The sequence below is a fragment of the Camellia sinensis genome, chromosome 8 (assembly GCF_055761805.1).
Source record: "Camellia sinensis isolate YWXY chromosome 8, ASM5576180v1, whole genome shotgun sequence".
NCBI classification, from domain to species: domain Eukaryota; kingdom Viridiplantae; phylum Streptophyta; class Magnoliopsida; order Ericales; family Theaceae; genus Camellia; species Camellia sinensis.
Window position 1 is genome coordinate 51,667,428 of NC_138968.1, and position 21,648 is coordinate 51,689,075.

Genomic DNA, 21,648 nt, shown 5'->3' on the forward strand with positions numbered 1-21,648 from the left:
TAAATCAGACTTCAAATTACATGTGCTACATATAGCAATGTTTTCTCAAGGCTGATTTCCTCTTCCTCTTGTAATTCCTGGTGAAAATGATCTGAGAATTCAAGAAAAGTTTGAATTTGGAATTGGAAATGAGAGATCAGATTGGATTGGATTGGTCTTACAAAGATTGGATTGGATTGGTCTTACAACGGATTTGAAAGTCACTACTCAACATAAAAACCAGAATAAAAGAGCTCAAGATAAATAAGAGGTGCAACCATAAAGAAAGGAACAAGTCTTTATCATTATACACAAAATTGTCAATAGACAATTCTACTTCAGCAAGTCATGCTGCACAACCAATAAATTCCTCCACTTGTTCTTTAAAGGGTTGAGAATCAACAAACATAGCATCTAGAGCACAAAAAATGAAACAGGCCTCTAGGATCATAGACTCATGATCATGAAAATCCTTGGACTTCAAAACATTGAGAAGATCATCCTAAAGGCACACTGCAGCCTGCTTGAATACCTGAACAATTGAATTTGTCATGATGTTTCCTTGTAAAATTTTGGGGGGAGGGCTGAGACCTGATGGCCCCGAAAGAGAAGAACCTAAAGGCTGACCAAGTGGAGTAAGCAAAGATGATTTGTTAGATTGAGCAGGTGACAGACTCGGCATTGCAATGTTTGGTGCTTCAGCATCAAATGTGTCGACATCTTGAGGGACAAAAATGGGATCAAATGCAGGGACAACACCTGAGAAGAAATGCAAAATAAATTTGAAACTTGGTTGCCAGACGTGAAGAAAAAGCTAACTGAAGTATATAGTCATACTTACAACAAAAGAAAGGCTTAGGAGCAGGAAATATCAGGCATTGAGATGGTGAAAACACAAGCCGTCCACACCAGCCCTTAACATTAAACCCTAAAATTTGACATATGGTCGTTCCCTTCAAACAATTATCTGTCAGGGCCAATGTGGTCGTAGGCAAGGCAGAATCATTGTGGTAGTAAGTAAAACCTACACAAGGTGAATTCATATAAGAACCACATTGACAAAATTATTTCTCCACAACCATTCATTCATTCTATTATTCATCCAAAATTATTTCTCACCTGTAACCTGTGCATATACAAAATTATTCATCCATCCATTCATTCATTCAATTCTCAACCATTCAATAAAAATATTTCTCCACAACCTGTAGCATTCAATTTTCAACCATATACACAACTTAACTATTAACCGTACATATCAAAGAAAATAAGAATCCATAAATATAGTATAATCTAACAAATACATATACTATCCGAATGAACAATTACAATTCAAACTTAAAAAAAAAAAAAAACTTAATAACAAAACATATCAGCTGTAAATGTTTTCCATAAACAAAAAATATAATGTAAATTGCGCCCATGCAAACATCATCAATCTGGCCCAAAAACATCACTGTATCTATGCCAACATTATCAATCTGCAACAAAAACCAGTGAGGTAAGTAATAAAAAATGTAGAGCTTGATGTTTGTTTAAACAGAATATGGTTCAATTTATTTAACAAGTAATTTAGCTTATGGAGAAGGAAAAAATTAGATAACTAACTCGGATGAATTTAGATGAATAACACAACGAATATACCAATTAATATAGCAAGACTATATTAATAAAAATCAGTCAATGATTCCTTTTAGCTTAACATATTGTTATTTCAACTAAAATAGGCAAATAATGATTTATGAGGATATAACACACAATATCAATTATACAGCAACAACGTGAGTTTATCAATTAGCTTTTTCGCACTCTTAACGCCCTTTTTACTTTTTCGCACCCTTAACGCCATTTTTCGATTAAGTTTAATGCATTTTCAGCTCTAACTCTCAACCTACTCTTGCTAATTACATTTCGTCTGTTGTCACAGGTCCTATTTGTCACAGGCAATGTAGCCGTGACTTCCGTAACGTGGTTCGGGGGCTGTATCGCAGTTTCACCCCTTTAATGCCAATTTTCGGTTAAGTTTAAGGCGTGTTCGGCTCTAACTTTCAACATACATGTGCTAATTACATTCTGTCTATTGTCACAGGTCCTATTTGTCACGGGGAAGCTGGCCGTGACATTTGAACGGTGGTTCAGAGGCTGTTTCGCAGTTTTGCCCCCTTAACGCCCTTTTTCGGTTAACTTGAAGGCATTTTCGGCTCTAACTCCCAGCCTACACGGGCTAATTAAATTTTGTCTATTTTGACAGGTCCTATTTGTTATAGGGAAGGTGACCGTGACATCCGAACGGTGGTACGGGGGCTGTTTCGGAGTTTCGCCCTCTTAACGCCCTTTTTCGGTTAAGTTTAAGGCGTTTTTGGCTCTAACTTCCAACATACACGTGCTAATTACATTCCGTCTATTGTCACAGGTCCTATTTGTCACGGGAAAGCTGGCCGTGGCATTTGAACGGTGGTTCAGAGACTGTTTCGTAGTTTTGCCCCCTTAATGCCATTTTTCGGTTAAGTTTAAGGCGATTTCGGCTCTAACTCCCAACCTACACGAGCTAATTAAATTCCGTCTGTTTTGACAGGTTGTATTTGTTATAGGGAAGGTGGCCGTGACATCTGAACAGTGGTTCGGGGGCTGTTTCGGAGTTTCGCCCTCTTAACGCCCTTTTTCGGTTAAGTTTAAGGCGTTTTCGGCTCTAACTTCCAACATACACGTGCTAATCACATTCCGTCTATTGTCACAGGTCCTATTTGTCACGGGAAAGTTGGCCGTGGCATTTGAACGGTGGTTCAAAGGCTGTTTCGCAGTTTTGCCCCCTTAATGCCCTTTTTCGGTTAAGTTTAAGGCGATTTCGGCTCTAACTCCCAACCTACACGGGCTAATTAAATTATGTCTATTTTGACAGGTCGTATTTGTTATAGGAAAGGTGGCCGTGACATCTGAACAGTCGTTCGGGGGCTGTTTCGGAGTTTCGCCCTCTTAACGCCCTTTTTCGGTTAAGTTTAAGGCGTTTTCGGCTCTAACTTCCAACATACACGTGCTAATTACATTCCGTCTATTGTCACAAGTCCTATTTGTCACGGGAAAGCTGGCCGTGACATTTGAATGGTGGTTCAGAGGCTGTTTCGCAGTTTTGCCCCCTTAATGCCCTTTTTTGGTTAAGTTTAAGGCGATTTTGGCTCTAACTCCCAACCTACACGGGCTAATTAAATTCCGTCTGTTTTGACAGGTCATATTTGTTATAGGGAAGGTGGCCGTGACATCTGAACAGTGGTTTGGGGGCTGTTTCGCAGTTTCGCCCTCTTAACGCCCTTTTTCGGCTCTAACTCCCAACCTACACGCGCTAATTACAATCCGTCTATTGTCACAGGTCCTATTTATGATGGGGAAGGTGGCCGTGACATCCGAACGGTGGTTCAGAGGCTATTTCGTATTGTCGCTCTCTTAACGCCCTTTTTCGGTTAAGTTTAACGCGTTTTCGGCTCTAACTCCTAACCTACACGGGCTAATTAAATTCCGTCTGTTGTTACAACTCCTTACTTAGCTTCATGTACTTCAAGCAAAATACAATGAGTAATTATGATGAAATCCCAATTGAATCATACCCATAAGGAATTTAGATGAAGCAAAGTGAAAAAATAAAAGGCACACATGAAGAAAAATATGCAAAGATGTTACTGGAATAAAAACACTAGTGGTACAAAAAACAAAGAATAATAACTATGCACATATAGTGATTAGTTTACAACACCTTGCTTTAGGGCAAACGGCAGCTGGAGATAATCAAAAGCTTCAGGAATTAGTTCTACATTCTCCAATAATACTTCTTCTGCATGAGAAAATCATCAAAAAAATTTCAATGCACATGCCATCTAAATGTAAAAAGAAACATCTTTGTACATATCAACATAGGGATGATAACAGCAGACAAACTATTATATAAATAGATTTTAGAGAGGTTGAAAAATTAATACTAATATCCATCCAAATAATAGTAATTACAAAAGAAGAGAGCATAATGATAAGAAAAGGGAAACAAATAAAATTGGTTACCATTCCATAGGCTGATCCTAAGTTGTTCCTTTTCTATATCTTTCATGTATTGGCCAAGATAACCCACAAGCAGTTGGCGAACAAGCCCTTCAAACATTGCCCTCTTTTTGAATCAAGAAACAGCAAGCAACCAGAATCAGCTACCCCTTCCTTCAAAATAGTAACAAAATAGTTCCAAGAGTTTGCTACGAAACACTGCTGCTCTACGTCCATGAAATAAAATAGTTCCAAGAGTTAGAAAGTTTGAAATTTCAATTCAAAGCTCTTGTTTAAATTTGATGCAGATAATCATGATGTACAATTATTTATGATTTAATGATGATTATATCCTTTTTAAGACAAACAAACAGTCCTTTTTGATACAACTGTAGATAATCTGAGACCATCATCTCCAGAGTTACATAATCAGCTGCAAGATTGGTTGTCCTAAAGATGATGTCGTTGTAAGGAAAAAAAAATTAAATTTTCATACAACTGCAGAATGTGGCAGATCAATAATACCAATATTTTAATCAAAAAGCATTGAATAACCTGAAATTAGGTCCACATATTGCTGAGGTGGTCGGTTGAAGGCAAGATTACACGTTGGATTTAGCTGAACTACTTGTTTAGGTGGATTTTCCCTATACAAATAGAATTATTAGATATTATAAAGAAAACTAAAATGGATAGTTAAAAGACAATCATATGTAGTAAATTAAAATTTTAATATTACACCTTAGATGAGTTCCAATCTCCTCCAAAGCTTTCATTACTGCAGAAACATCTCCTCATAACTGAATTTTACACAATTGATTATCATTTCTCAGCAGCAAAATTAACAGAAGGCATAATAATCAAGCATAATGTTGAGCCCAAGAAAAATCACTACATGTTAATGAATATAATTTCATGAAAAATGATCAACATTCTAAAAATATTCAGCAATTGCAGAACCTAATCCAGTGCACAATCAAGTTCCACCAATGGTGTGGGAACAAAGGGACGGTTCTCTGAAGCCTTAGCCTCGGTGCCCATCAACCAGGATAGTAGAGGACAGATGCATGCCATATTATGTGTTTCCAGAAAATACCAGGTTTAAATAATAGTACTTGTGACACTAGTCCAAAGCATATACTTTCTTTTATATGTAATTTAAACCACACTTAAAGATACTTGCATATTCAGGTCAGTCAACCATTACTTTGTTTATGCAGAAGCATCAATATATTTACGTTTTTTCAGCTTAAATATTGTGGTTTGTGATTAAAAAAACAGTAGATAAGTTCTCATTCCTTGCTTCCTCAATTAAAATACCATCAAATCATTCATCCACTAGTAAGTGACAGAGGCAGAACAAGCATAATATAAAGACTAATTAGAAACATTATAAAATTTGGAAAACCTGTACTCCTGAATCTTGCTTTAAGTTCATAACTGGAAAAAAATAAAAAAATAAAAAATCCTCACCTGCACCACTCGATCAGATTCATGTGCAGATGCACATAAAGGCAATTGACTTTGAGCAAGCACTGTTATTGTGGCACCAGAGGATATCCTAGGTTTCTCAATGTTCTGACCAGATATTCCAATCAAACCACCTGCTTGGAAACCAGCAATCAGAAGCCTTATTGTAATTGCAGCTACATGACCACCACCAACTTTCAGTGCCTCTAGATTTCCATCATCGTCCTATATGAGAGCAGAGACAATATGTTTTTCCATCAATCAACCATGACAAGGTAAGCAACTTAACTTCTAATCAGCTATATATGGACTCACAAAATGGATAAATAAAACCAATCCATAGGTAACATTTTTTAGAATCAACAGAATCAAGCAAACAAGAGTTGAGTTATGACAAGAAATATAGGCTGGCAACAATATGATGAATGCTATGAGTGCATGTCAATATATAAAAATTGAGAAGCAATGTGGTGGGGATTAAAATATCACAAAGTTTGAAACACTTTAATGCACTCTGTTGGGATCCTTTTTACTGGTTGGCTTTTTAGTTTTTTTAGTGACTTTTTGACTTTTTGGCTAAAAAAATAACTTGCAAAACGAGGCCTAATTGGTAGACAACATTTAAAACGCCAAAAGCACAGAGATGGCAAAAATTTTCAAAAAGCCCCACATTATAAGGTATATTTCAATTAAAAACGCATGAAATATTAAATTATATTCCACAAACACGATGTAAGAAATCTGGCTTTGACCCTATAAGTGCACAAAAAATTAATTTAGGGTTGACAGCTTGGCTATTCAATTTCAACCAAAACAACTGACTACCCATTAACGGTAGTAAATTGTAAGAAGAAAAAATTAACTAATGTATATAAATATATAACCTCTTGTTTCACAGAACAGGAAAAATATATATATATATATATATATGGAGAGGTTTCAAATTTGAATAGATTAGAAACATTATAAATTTAAATTCAGAAAGAAAAAGAAAAAGAAAAAAGGAGAAATCAAGGAGCATATCACATGCATTTGTTCATTGTGATGCTGCAATGGATGGACCATGAGGCACATATATTGTAAAATTAGCAAATACATGAAAACTCATAACTTTGACTGGGGGCCATTACAGATTGCATGATAAAATATATGCATTTTCTTTCATATGCATGATGTGTTAAACTCACACCATTAATGAACATGGGTATGATTATGATAACTGTGCATAACAATTTTAAAAAATGATAACCATCACATCATTGTAATTGAGCACATCAAATACATCACAGCTTTATTACATATTGAGAAATTACATGACCTTGAGAATCAAACTGGCTATTTGACGGCGTGCGTTTTCCACATCAGAAATTGTGTTGTCGCTATCTTTAGAGCTTATAATAATTACACGGTCTTCATGTCGCTGCAAACATCAAAAGGCAGTGAAAAATGTTGCCACTTTCAATAAGCAAATTATGCATGAAGTAGCTAAACAAATAGAAAATATAGGTATTCCAAATGTTCAGAACAAGCTTTAATTTAGTGCTTAAACTATCAATTCATTGACTTCTTTAGCTAATAGTGGGGAGCTGCAACACATCCAAAGCTATTTTAAGACCATAAAATTCATACCTAATTATCAGCTCACTGATCCAAGCCAGCAGCAGCAACACACAGTCGGCAGCAACCAGAATGAAGAAGCAGCAAGCAACCAGCAACCAGCAACCAGTAACACAGCAAGCAGCTACCCCTTCCTTCAAAACAGTAACAAAAATAGTAGTAGCATCAGCATCTAGAATCTTATAAAATAAGCCACAATTACAAGATAAGATAAGCCAAAAGCCAGAACTATAAAATAAGCCACAACTTAAACAATGTAGACTAATGTTGATTTAAACAATATAGACTAATCCAAGTGAAAACACCACCTGGTAGGTGATGTTTGAATATACTTACCAATGTTGGTTGTTCCTAATGTCCTAATTTTCCCCCTGTTCCACAACCCCTTCCATGGGTTTGTCTCCTGGGTCTCTTACTATATACTCTCAGTATATCTTGCGCTGCTGTACGTACGACTCCCTCGCCCGCTTCTGTAGAAGCTGGCTGCACATCACCAATGGTTGCAGTACAATCATTTGATACCATCTCCGGAACACCTTCACATACGGCACTAAGCTGTGAAACGCCATCATCCGTTGCATTATTGTCATGGTCTATTGCTTGGCGTCGCCCTCGCTTTCGCCCTCGCCCTCGACCTCTACTTACACCACGACGGCCGCCACAACCTCTACCCCTACTTGTCCCTCTGGTAGGTGCATGGACCTAGCCCTCTCCCTCCCCGTCAATGTGGAAGTCATGGGTAATGAGTGGATCAACATGGTAGGTGAAGGTTATATGTGGTGTAGGAGATGATGGTGGGGTAGGAGATGATGGTACTGTGAAAGGGTCGGGTGTGGTCAATGTCGACGCAGAGGGAATCATAGTAGACAGACATGTAGTAGACAGTGGTGCTAAGGGAGTCACCGGGGTACCAACCGCTGTCCTATATGGGGGTGGTGACCAGGAGGGGTCCAATATATGGCCATGGTGTGTGGAAGTATGTTCAGACATTAGAGGATCTACCTCAGGGGCAAACTGGGATGTGTAATTGGTACATTCAGGTGGGGAAGTCTGCGGTGTATGCATTGCTGTAGATGGACCATGAGGGGACAGGCCCATGGAAGCCCCCTCACCAAAGTTCCATATCGAAATAGTCCGATTGATGTGCATGACGTGCGGTAGGATGCGGTGAAGGTATTGATGTCGATGGCTTAGTGGATGGCATATTCGGGTGCGACATTGATGTCACTATGATATCTACCCCCATATAAGGATCCTCGCCAAAGTGGCCGAAATCTAGTCGGTCACGTCGGTGTGCCTGTTGCAAACCATCGTACAATAACTCCCGTATCTCGGCAATGGCATCCGATTTTTCTCTAGCATCGCGTGTAATATGGGCAGCGTCTGCCATGTGATATGCCCTCGCAACTCTACGAACCTGTAATGTAATGGTAGCTGTGTTACATAACCATCAATGCCAAATAACAAACATACACAAACTTAAGCAAATGTTGTTTTAGAGAATATAAAGAACTTACCAATCCCTCTAAACTACCTCCGACGCCTTGGTATCCGAAGGCAGCAATGTCACTCGGATTACTAAGTACTAGACGTGTATGACGGCGAAACCATAACATGTATGGGTCCGAAGATGTAAGCACTTCATTGCTCCTCTCAGCATGGACAATGGTGTTGCGTCGGTTGTTCCACTCACCAATAAATGTCTAGTATTCCTTTGTCCAATCAATGGCCATTTTGCCACGCCTATCTCTAAAATGCACAGCCAAGTGGGCGTCAAAGCGATCAGGCACACTCTGAACTCATCCAAATTGTCTAAGCACCCGGTCGGGGAGATGCCAGTCAATGATATCGAAGCATATAAGTGGCACTCGCGCAATCCATATGTCTCGACCAACGGTACAATACGATGGGAAGCTGGTCATGATGTCATCCTCTGTCCCATAAGGCTCCCATATGAACTGCAATAGCAATGCAATAATTTAGAGATCTATTCGTACAACGGAGGTTGACAAACAAAAAAATGGGTAAATTCATATGAACAAATTACAAACCTCCCCCTCCACCATGCGGTCAAACTAGTCCCGGAAGATGACACCGACATTAGTCGATATCACCTCATGGCTGAAGGGAACCCTCCACCTGCAAGCTCGCGGGCCAGGTGGTAACAGCTGGTCGCCCTCCCCTATGGCACGCTCGCCAGCAGCAATGTTCGACTTCTGACTAGGGGCGATCCTGCTCAATCTCTCCCACGCCCAAACCTACAATGAATGATGCCATTATTAATTTATTACAGTAGGCACTTTAGAAAACATGGCAATTGAGAATATGAGATAAAACTACAAATCATTGCAACTCACTTGTAACAACACTAGTGGGCCAGCGATCTCCTTCGTATCAACCTTAGTTGCCCGACATAACATCCTGTACAAACATGCCAATGTGGCACCACCCCAGCTGTACTCCTGGATATGGTCAAAGTCTCTAAGTAGTGGCAAAAACATCATCTTGACTATATTTTGTGACTTATCGGGGACGAGTACCCCCCCAATAAGCCACAAAATATAGGCTCGAGCATAATGATGAACCGTCTCATCGGATGCATCATGTGGAAGGTGACAGAAATGCTCTGATATCCATTTCAACTTAAGCGATAAGCCTATGAAGTCTTCTGCTGTAGGTGCTGCTCCTAACAACTCCACACATAGTGCTATTAAATCATCCAACTTATTTCCTGGGTCTTTTCCAGTGACTGCGTGTCCGTCAATCGGTAGGCCAAATAGAATAGCCACATCTTGTAATGTAACTGTGGACTCTCCAACAGGAAAATGAAATGTGCGCGTCTTTATGCGCCACCTCTCTACGAGAGTTGTAACGAGATGGTGGTCCAATTGAATAGGCCCAATTCGATACACCCCGTAGAACCCCGCACGGAGTAGGCAACGTAGGACTCCATGGTCCAAGGTGGTGTCCCATATGCCGGAATCAGATCGTCGGCATTTCAATTTCGGCTGATCTTTCGCCTGCACAAGACAACGTTGTGTGTAAGAGACATAATGCTTGTACAAATGACAATTGAAATTTCATAATGAACCCATCTTCTATTAACTAAAACAGTGGGTGAGATAACCAACATTTTAGTGGTGCATAGTGCGTAAGTGGTGTAAATGTACAAAGATAAATACATACAGACACAGATTTGCAGTGTCATGATATAGATATAAAAGGCTCCATCAAAACTAATATAAGTTTTAGAATGTTTGGTACACTTGTTAATGAAGTTGGGTTGTACCCTTCACTGTAGACTACAATGGGGGTTTATGTGGTTTTCAGTTAAATTAGAAGGGCGTAAAATATAACTAAGCCGCCATTTCATCATTGAGATAAGAATTAAATAAGTTAGGGATCAAATGAATACAATGAAATATTACAGACTAATATAACATATAATGAATATATTTTGAAGAGTTTAAAGTCCTTTATTTTGAAATGAAAAATGTCGCTCAAACTATATTAATGCAAGTTGTTGTAGTATGAAATAAGTTAAAAGTTATTTAAGTAAACGAACAATCTAAAATACTCACGTTGTCAATAATTGATATTGTTTGTGTTCTAAACTCTAAACTCTAATCGATGATTATCAACTTTCTTCGATACTCTAGTCATTAATATCATAAGCGTGAACTTGGGGTAATTGTTAAACTTGATGATTATTAACTTTTTAACCTTTTTTTTTTTTTGGTTAAGCTAGCGGTCCATTTAATATAATCTTCTTCGTTCTCTCTCTATGGACTAACGTTTACAGTTGAGGAAATTTGTCTAAACCATTGAAATGTCCAAATAGGATGATCCATGGACTAACATTTACAGTTTCACATTATATTATGTAACAACTACAGTGTTTGTGTAGTATTCAAATATCGATTACAAGTAAATAATTCATACCGACTGACGCCATATCGTATCAGCTCGATGCTGATGAGTCAATAATGGGATCTCCTCTGCTAAATGAGTCATAGACCTGCACAAGTTTTCATATATGAAATCGATGTCCGATAACAAGATGTTTGACAATAATACATACATATGTTGACAAAATTAGAATACGACCTGACAGTATATCACAGGTATACAAACTGCAACAAGTTAGGGAAAACAAAAAGAAAGGGTTTCCTGGAAAAAATTCTTGATAACTAAAAAACAGTTCACCACCTAACAAAATGTGGCTACGCATTGAATATTACATGTATTTATATTGGTGATGAGTAATTCATTTCACATTATTGTGATAGGAGATAAGGTACACATGGTACCTGTGAGTTTAAAGATATTGTCAACGCGTTGTCACGCCAAAATTATGACATGAAAACCCATGCTTTAAGTAGATTTCAAATCCATTACTCAAACTTTTTAGAACAACTAAGCATTTACCAATATGTACTAAATTTAAAACACATGATTGAATTGATAAAATGGTCTTCCCTCACGTAATGAATGTTTGGAAACTAAAAAAACAATTCACGACGTAACAAAATGTGGCAACGCATTAAATATGACATGCATTTATATTGGTGATTAGTAATTCATTTGACATTATTGTCATAGGAGATAAGGTTCACATGGTACCTATGTGATTAAAGTTATTGTTAGTGTGTTGTCACGTCAACCTGTATGACATGAAAAAACGTGCTTTCACTTTAAAGGAGTTGTCATTTGGGCAGGAAAGAAGTACGAAGGTTTGAAGAGAGTTTTATGTAGATTTGAAATACATTAGTCAAACTTTTTACAAGAACTAAGCATATATGAATATGTAGTAAATGTCCGAGAAATGATTGAATTCATAAAATGGGCCTTCACCGACGTAATGGATTTTGGAAAAAAGATTTAAAAAAAATTAGTTTCCCATATAACAAAATGTGGCAAAACACACATTGAATATAAACTGCATTTATATTGGTGATTATCAATTCATTCTGTGAATATTTGCATTTTTCTAACATTAGATAAACTCGTGTCCATCGAGGTCAGGACACAATCGACCATCAACGCACCGAAGTCTGCACAATCCAGTGCACAAAGGACACTTGCAACAACTAAAGCAATTGAAGAGATTTGCCACATTTGACCAAATCTATGTCATTAGTAATTGAAGTCGTAAATACATTATGAATTTACTGAATACTGATTCATTGAATATTACATTGACTCCAATTCAAAGAAAGTAGCATGGAACTAATATGTAAATAAGACAAACAACTACTGTCGAATCGAGCGGATTCTTGCTGGACATTTTCTCTTATCATGCCCTCTTTGCAAACACAAACTAAAATGGTGCAATCCACTTTGTCTAGAAGTATCCATTTTGTTGTGTATGCGGCTATGTTGAGGATGACCCGTTTTAACTTCACGTTGTCGAGCTGGAATAGCAAGCAAAGTTGGGTAATCATTGTCAGGCCAATAGTGCTCGTGCGGCATGGGCCTAAACTTCTGCGCGAAGATACGCTTGTGGACTTCCAACCTATACTCTGGTGCAACGAAAGGAAAAGGGTCCTCGCCCAAATCTGTTGTCACAGCAAGCATGTGGGAACATGGTAAGTGAAATAATGTGTACTTCCCACATGAACAACTCGGTGGTCGGAGACTAACTATTTGACGAGCACCACCCCCCATCCCATGCGGTGCTGTCCTCACCTCATATTCCCCTATTCCCCTGCAGGAAAAATGTATGTACGTGGATTAATATGCATATATGTTTAAATATAGACTAACATCAATGATCGACGAATGCGAAATGTTAATGTGTAGTGAATTCGGTGCATCCAATAAAAATTACCTATTAATTGGTACCAACATATGCACATTCGCTTCAGCTTGGTGCTCATCAATCCATCGTTGAACATTAGCCGTGTACAAGTGACCCCGATGGCTCGCATTTTTAGCAATGGTCCTGCCCTCGTCAAAATATTTCACGAGCCGATAAAAAGTTATCTCAACTGATGCTGCAATGGGAACACTGCATGGGCCTTTCAGTACACCATTAAAGCCCTCTATATGGTTTGTCGTCAATATGCCCCAACGACAACCACCATCATGGCACAATGTCCAATGAATAGGGTTCATCTGTCTAAACCACCGTTCAACATTCTTCTCGAGCTTGTAGATATCGTCCATAATCTTGTTAAACTTCCGCACTTGCCATGCTGAACCAGCTCTCCACACAAGATCCTTTGCTACTGTATTGCCGAATCTTTCATTGAAATTGCTACATACGTGTCGCAAGCAATACCTATGGTATCCTCTTGGTTGAACTGCTGGATTGTCCCAAATTCTTGACACGACACTAAGCAAAGCTGTGTGTCGATCGGATATCAATGTGACCCCCTCTCGGTCACGGCACACATGTTGCCTAAGCAGAGTAATGAACCAACCCCAACTCTCGATCATCTCCTTGTCAACAACGGCAAAGGCAAGAGGTACAATCTTGTCCGCAACAGTCACTGCAGTAGCCGCAACAATCTTCCCTTCGTATTTCCCGTACAAGTGTGTGCCGTCAATGCATATCACTGGACGACAATACTTGAAGCCTTCTATTGCAGGTTTAAATGCCCAGAACACATAGTTCAGGTACATTTCAGTTCCGATTAAGGTAGAGTGCAAATTCGGAATCATGTCCCACATGACAACTGTGCCTGGATTGAATGCCTGCAATGCAGCCATATATCTTGGCAACCTTCGGTACGACTTGTCCCAGTCACCAAACACCATTGCAACTGCCTTCGTCCTTGCAAGCCATGCTTTCTTATATGATATAGTGAACTGAAACTTCTCCTTCACGACCTCAATTATGGTAGCAAGAGGCAATTCTGGTGATATATGCAAGTATACATTATATTTGAATACATTACAGTCATAATGAAATCCTAAAAACAATAATGTATCTAGCATGGCACTTACCGCAATTTGTGCCTTGATGAAATGAGCAATGACCTTGGACTTGAGGTTGCAATTGTCCCTATTCATTCTAGGGTATACACACTGATGCAGCGCTTCGAACCTTCTAATTTGAAAGAAATCTTTGTTTTTCAACTTCGTTGCCCGAACCCTCCAGTTGCAGCCGTGCTTGCACTCGGCCACCCAACTGTTTCCTTTGGATTCTACGACCTTGCATTCTCGATTGCGCTTTAGGTTATACAACTGAACAGCGTGCACTAGTCTTTTCTTATCAGTAAATATCATTCCTTTCTCCAAATTAGCAGTTTCGAAGTCCCACAATGGCCAACGTTCGACAACATCACGACTAGTGATAGAACCATCATTGTCGAAATGCAAATTATGGTAGAAAGGGATATAGACATTTGTGTGTACCTCCTGCATATCATGATGCCTTCCAACTTCGTCATCACCAGAGTCATTGTCCGCACCTTCCCATGCGCCATCCAAGTCTTCCACGGAATCTTCATCACTTACTCCAACCTCGTCACACAATGGCACTGTATCATCGGAGTATGCATAATTTTGTACAGCCGTCTTCGGTGTACGTTGAACATTACAAACCGGTGGACATTCTTCATTCCAGTGGGGATATAGGGTTGTAAGAACCATCGGATTATACGTTGTTGGAGCACTTGGACCTGCTCCGGCACTGTAATAACCATCTAGGTTCTGTGATGCATTTAATTGATTGTAACTCTGAGAATGATTGAATGGAGGGTAATCTTCAGGGAACATGTGTGCAGACTGTATAAGTGTATTGTCAGGGGATTGCGATTGTGTCAACATTTGAGTGAATGGCCCACCCACCGGAATTGGCATCTCTGTGCCACCAAAATTGCTCTCCTTCTCCACATAGATTTCCAAAAAATAATCAGGGCCTAATTTATGTGGGAGCTCTAAAACATTACTTAAAGTCTCATTATCTTTGATTGGCAGCAACCTATACCTCCCCCGACATGGGAGTCTACATTTAAACTCTAATCGCATTATTTCCCCATGCGTACCAACCTTCGGCACCATCATAGCCTGCAACTCGGCCAATGTTATCCCCCTATGCACATTATACAACCCCTGAGGTTCAATGTCGTATGACATACCTTCATCGCGATTGCGCAAAATCTTTCCACCCCAATAGAACATAATGCTCACAACTTCCATGCCTACACTTTGCATTCAAAGTAACTCAATTATTTCTAAATAATAAAGTAAGAACATTTGAGAGCCAACACCACATATATTCACAGGAGTGCCTGTAGGCATGGGTCTTTTGGTATTACAAAATATTTAAGTGGCATATCGACATGAACATGGAAATGAAAGTTATTTGCTCCATATATAATAGCATCCTACATGACTTATATTTTTTGTATTATTTAGAAGGATTATCTATTTGTACATTTAAACAAAAAATCATGTGTGGGATCATTTCTCCAATTATCATGAATTAACATTGAATTCTTTTGTTGTGATTTGTCATGATTTCTTCATCCCTTCTTACGAGCATATGTTTTCCTTTACTCTTTGTTTTATGTTGTTATGGTTTCCCTTTGGTATTATTATTTTTTTAAAATAATTTTTTCAATTAAAACTCTTTTTTTGGGGCTTTCATGGGTGGGTGTTTTCAGATGCTTTGAAAGAACCTTTTCCATATCTTTAATTGACATTTTCTTCAGGTTTATCAAACCCGTTTTCGTCATGTGTTTCGCGTGTAGTTGCTTTCATACCTTGATTTTTTTAATTTCACATTCTATGAAATAGCATGCACATACTATAAGAACTCTTCCCACAACCTCACTGTGCGCGCCATAATTTCTCATTTCATCTTCATGTATTGAACCATCCATGTAAGACATTATAACCAATAGGCCTTTGATACAGAAAAACTCTACTAAACTAATTCTTCATACTACAAGCCCTAATTTTTCATACTAACAACCTAAGAACTTCCAACAGGAAAATCCTAAATTGTTCACAAGTTCAAACTCTAAACTACCATGCCCACAATTGTTCAGTCTGAAACAATAGTATAAAATATTGAAATTCCAACTTTCCATGAAGAATAAAAAGTATCTTGCCTTCTAAAAACATATGCACATTAAGCTTTTGGGTCAATCGCTAATCTAATAGATTCATGTAGCTACAGCTAATCAATTCATGCATGGAGTTACAACACCTCAGTTTAGAAGAAGCTCTGAGGATTGTTAAATAAACATTTGTTTTCTTAACTCCGTTTGATTGGGCTAATTACATTGATAAAGAGGTTATCTTTGCAACTTCGTAAAGTAAATGCCAGTCAAACAGATGTCAGATCAAGTGCAAATCAATGACACATAGACCCTTTGAACTTCTTTTGACTAAAAATCACCACAAGAATTAAGACCAACCAAAAAAGATTTTTTGAGACTTTATTGTGATAACAAATTAGCTACCAATTGTGCTCGTAGTCTAGAATCCATTAAGGAGCAATGCACCGATTGTTTATTTTTCCATGCCTACTGTTACAAGAATTTCGCAATTTCTTTTAATATTTTTTTCTTAAAATGGGAAACCCCTTTATCCAACTAAGCATTCATAACACTCAACATGTTCAAGTAATTAACTATTGAGAATTTATTAACATCAATAAAAGTTTTTGTTTTTTTTCCTAAATATTTTCATACACTTTCAAATCCTTTTGTTATTTCTCATGTTTTCAAAAAGTTTAAAAAGTTTCCAATTCTATTTTCATTTCCAACCTAACCGAAAGAACGTACGGAAACGAAATTTTGATCCTATTAGAGAAGACGGGAAAATTATCACATTTTAATAACTGCATTTGATTTCTTTAACATCAATTTATAACCCAAGTTTGACATCACATATGCACACCCATACAGTACCATCGAACAAAGTACTAGCCAAAATTAACAACAAACAAAGAAAAAAAGAAAAAAAAAGCTTACTAAAAATAAAAATAAAAATAAAAATAGGAAAAAATAAGCATTTTTTCATATTTTTTATTTTTTAGTGAAATTTTTTTCAGACTTCTCATAAATATTAAAATTTTAAGTATATTTATATTAGGTGCATCAAAATAAATAGATTTTTAATTAAAATGTAAAAAAAAAATCAAAAATAGATGAAGACAAATAAAAGCTCTTTTTTTTTTTTTTTAAATTTCTAAACTCTATTAGAATGTGTGCATTTCTTAAATTTAAATTTATCACAATAGTACCTGTAACCCCGTGCAAGGCACGGGCATTTTACCCTAGTATCTATATATCTGGCCCTAAAGGTTGGACTCTATCACAAAAATATGGTTTTACCATAAAATTGTGTAACATCAGTAACAAAATGTATAATCTCGTTACAATTAACATAATAAAATGTCCAAAATTTTGTGGTTAATGATGTAAAAGTTTTTGGCTTGGTTACGATATTTTTTATTATGCCAATTTGTAGTTAGGTTATGCATGATGTAAAAGTTTATGGTTTTGTTGCGGCATTTTTTGTTACGTCAATTTGTAATAGGATTACACATTTTGTGGCAGGTGCATATGGTAGCATTTTCCATATATCTAGGCTTGAATAACTCGATTTAGATATGTTGTTATTGCATACGATGTAATGGGTTGGGGTAGGCTGTGGGCTCATACAAGAAAATTATGGGCTTATTGTAGGGCTTGGTCCAAATGGGCCAGACTTCTATATCTAGAGGCTCTGAATTATAGGATTTTCCTTTCTTCAAAAAAGGTTTGATTCCCTTATTAGATGTGGACTTTTTCTTTTTATATTTGTTTTGAGGATCTTTCTTGCACATATTTATAGTTTTCTTTTTATGTACTAAAAAAAATGTAATTAAAATACAAGGAAAAATATGTTAAGTTTGTTGTGAAGTTTTCTCAAACCTATTATATTATTATTTTAAGGCATTTGTTATTCCCAAACTTTTAGAATTATGAACTTTTTTATCTTGTTTTTTCTTTTTTTTTCTTCCCATTTCTATTAACAAATTTAAAATCCAAATGTAGAAATTAAAATTAAATCTTCTAAAATATGCCCCTCCATTCCTCGGTCATTTGGCATATTAATTCCATGTTGATCATTCAAGAGGTAAAGTCTCAGAAAATTATGAAGTCCAAGTGTCCATCAATGGCTGTAGGGGGTTCGAGGACAACAATGTGATGTTCAATCACCAAAAACTCCAAGCAGCTCATTGTTGTCCTTTGTTTTTAATCTTTCCTCAACCCACTTACAAAAATATATATATTTTTTGATTGGTATCCGGCCGTAATGACTGGCTAATATGATCTCAAAAATACATATATATATATATATATTTGGATTGGTATCCGGCCGTATTGACTAACTAATATGAGAGATCAATCCCAACGTAGTGGACAGTGGGACAGTGGGATTAAGGGAAGAAGAAGAAGAAATCATAGAGTCCACTCTTTTGCTTATGTCTCATCTCTTTACTGACTGACTATAAAGCTAGTGTTTATATGGGTCAATCGTAAATAAGATAGTCTCTTGCTTAAAAATGCTATCTGTATAATTTGCATTTATTGAGAGAAAATTATACTACTAATACGTCTTGAATGTGGAGATTTAAAAGGTTGAATTTGGATATTTTAAAGGTTTGGAATCACTAGGAACTCCAATGATGTGTTAAAAATACCAAGTAAAATAGATGCACTACTTGAAATTGACAAGTTGAGAGTTAGCGAGTTAGCAAAACTCTTGCATCAATTCGAAGAGAAGATCAAAAGCTTTCACTAGGAATTTGCGTTAAGGATGTGGTCGTATTAGGCGGGGAATACTGTCACAACTTGGGAATTTTATCAAATATTTGAGTTACGAATTCGATTTTAGATTTATGTAAAATTTTGTAGAAATCCCTATAATTAGGTAGATAATTGTAGAATTTATTCATCATAAGGTGGTGGAATGATGTAGATAGCTTTCATACTACTAGATCATTGAAATTTATACATATGTAGACTATTAATTAAAATATATAATAGGCAATCATTTGGTTATAAAATGGAAGAATTAGATAGTTTCCACACCATTGTATTGTTGATATTTGTATATATATGTAGACTATTAATTGAAGTTTTGAAGGCAAAGGCATCATTTGGCCAAACTAACAAAGCAATGGTAAACTCTCCGTACTTCCAATTCGAACTTTACTTCTTCTTAACTTGCTATTTTCAATTCAAACTCTCTCTACTTCCAACTCAAACTCTATACCATCCTGAAAGTCCATCAGGGTGAGTACCACATGCACACAAACCATGGAAGGCCATTGCCTCCCTGCCTAGTATATATATATATATATATATGGGTTCATTTTATGAGACATGAAATACCTTATCTAATTTTCAATTTTATGCTCACAAGACATACAGCTATGCATTTACAAAAATTTGATTTTTAGGATTTTGATTTTTTAGGTATACATATAAAATTTTGATTTTTATAAAATTTTGATTTTTAGGTGTATTACCCTAGTATATATAAAATTTTGATTTTTTAGGTGTATTAGCTTATGGCCAAACGTGTGTTGTGTATACTTGTATAAATCTGTGTGTAGTGTGCTCAGCATCTCCATTGGAGATGCCCCAAGGATCCTAATAATGAGCCAAGGCCAGTAGTATTGCCCCAACTAGGAATGGCGTAGGAATAGAACACCACAAATCCAATCCCACTCTACTTCATTGCTATTCCTACTTTTGTTCTATAATTTTGGCCTATATTCCCAATACATTTCCAAACACAAGATTATGTATCAAGATTTCAATATTTCAAAATTCCACTACATCTTCTGGCTAAGAGTGTATTGAAAAAGAGGAAAAAATTGGCCAGGTGAAGATTACTAGTTTGGAACAAAATGAATACGAAGAAATTAAAGCAGAATTTCCTGCATAATTCTATAAATTGATGGCAAGAAGCAGTTAAATTGACTAAAAGAAATAGATACAAGCACAAACATACATACATACATATAGTTGGGTTTTGAGAGCATATAATCATATAATTTGAAGAAATAAAAATTGGAGGAAAAAAAATTAAAAAAAGCAATGACCTTCTTTTGAGTTTGAGCTGCTTTTCTTGATACCTGAGTTTTGCACATAAAGATTCAATATCAGTATACAAAAACTCCTCCATCTCTGTGTTTTTGTTTTTATCACAACTAGATAGAAAGAGAGAGAGAGAGAGAGAGAGAGAGAGAGAGAGAGAGAGAGAGAGAGAGAGAGAGAGAGATGTTTTGTTGGGCTAGGGTTTTTTAGGGAACTGACGAGAGAAACGGGTTTGCAACCAACGCAGGATTTATACAAAAAATTCCTGTGTTGTTGAATGAAAAGTTTACAACCCTCATTTCGAAATTTAAAATCTGAAATCTGAATCCCTAATTTCGAAATTTAAAATCCCAAATCTAAAATGAAAACCCTTATTTATGCGATACAAACCTGAGTGAGGGAGAGTGGTGTTCCTCGTTTTGCTGGTGGTGTTCCTCTTCGTCGTCGGCTGAGTGAGGGAGAAGAAGATCGGCTGAGTGAGGGAGAAGAAGATGGGTTGGATATCAAATACGGCTTTCGTAAGTTGAAAGGGAGAAGGGGGGCTGTTTTGTTTGTAATGAAAAGCGTTTTTAATTAAAAAAAATATTTGGTCAAAAAACGGCTTTTGTAAAACTGTTTTTAATTAAAAAAATTTTTTGTCAAAAACCGGCTTTTCTAAAACCGTTTTTTATTAAAAATATTTTTGGTAAAAAATATTTATGTTGAAAATATAAATTAAAAAAAAAATTAATGTAAAAACGGTTTTACCAAAACCGTTTTTAATTATTTCAGAATTAATTAAAAATTAAGTAAAACCGGCTTTTGTAAAGCCATTTTCTGGGTCCAAAATTTATTATTATTTTAATCACAAAATACGGTTTTTCAAAAATCGTTTTCTGAAAAACGGCATTATAAAAACCGTTTTACCCTATAATGGGAATAAAGTTAAAAACACACCCTAACGTGGGACTAAAATGTTCAAAACGCCACAAAGAGGGAAATTGGCCGTTTTTTTGTTTTGTTTGTTATAGATGAGTGAGGTGCGTGAGGTGAGATCAGATGAACGAACGGTCAGATTTGAAAGAGAGAAAAAAAAAATATTAATGCGGGCGGGTTGGGCGGGTGCGGTTTAAACCCGCAATCCGCCCACAACCCGAAATTTATATAAAATCTAAACCGCACCCTACTCTAATGTGTTTGCGAAACTGCCCACACACGTGCGGTTTGGATCGGGTAGGGCGGTTTGGGCGGGTCGGATAACTCTATGTTCAGCCTTAATTTTCGCCATATGACATTTTTAAACATCAAACATTTTATTGAGTTATCTATACTGGGCTTTTTGCTCACCCTACGTTGAAACAACTTTCAAGTGTTGATGGCGTGCCTCCGCCAAGATGATAGCTTAGGAGGATCTTAGAGCTTAAGGCTCGTTATTGATCAAACCCAAAAACTCATAATACCTTTAATGGCGAAGTTGAACTGACAATGGTCGACAATGAAGGAATCGGTGGAGTGGCTGATAGTG

The 21,648-nt window shown here is 36.9% G+C and overlaps 1 protein-coding gene and 1 long non-coding RNA gene across 3 annotated transcripts; both read right to left on the minus strand.

Annotated features, from left to right (window-relative positions):
- Positions 1–264: 264 nt before the first annotated feature.
- LOC114319799 (serine/threonine-protein phosphatase 7 long form homolog) lies at positions 265–20,736 on the minus strand. Of its 2 annotated transcripts, XM_082882618.1 has the most exons (6): positions 20,535–20,701; positions 20,150–20,182; positions 11,032–11,107; positions 9,447–10,109; positions 8,607–9,347; positions 8,295–8,506 (listed from the first exon to the last, which is right to left on the minus strand). In XM_082882618.1, exons 3-5 carry the CDS (start codon positions 11,101–11,103, stop codon positions 9,165–9,167), a joined length of 918 nt encoding a protein of 305 aa, XP_082738744.1. In that variant the 5' UTR covers positions 11,104–11,107; positions 20,150–20,182; positions 20,535–20,701; the 3' UTR covers positions 8,295–8,506; positions 8,607–9,164. The 2 variants fall into 2 exon arrangements, 1 of the variants encoding a protein (XP_082738744.1); XR_014337673.1 differs by lacking the exons at positions 8,295–8,506; positions 8,607–9,347; positions 9,447–10,109; positions 11,032–11,107 and adding exons at positions 265–738; positions 821–1,460 and having other exon boundaries at positions 20,535–20,736.
- LOC145796532 (uncharacterized) lies at positions 4,580–6,892 on the minus strand. Its single transcript, XR_014337007.1, has 4 exons — positions 6,791–6,892; positions 5,476–5,697; positions 4,744–4,802; positions 4,580–4,649 (listed from the first exon to the last, which is right to left on the minus strand). It is a non-coding gene; the product is annotated as an uncharacterized LOC145796532 (long non-coding RNA).
- Positions 20,737–21,648: the final 912 nt, after the last annotated feature.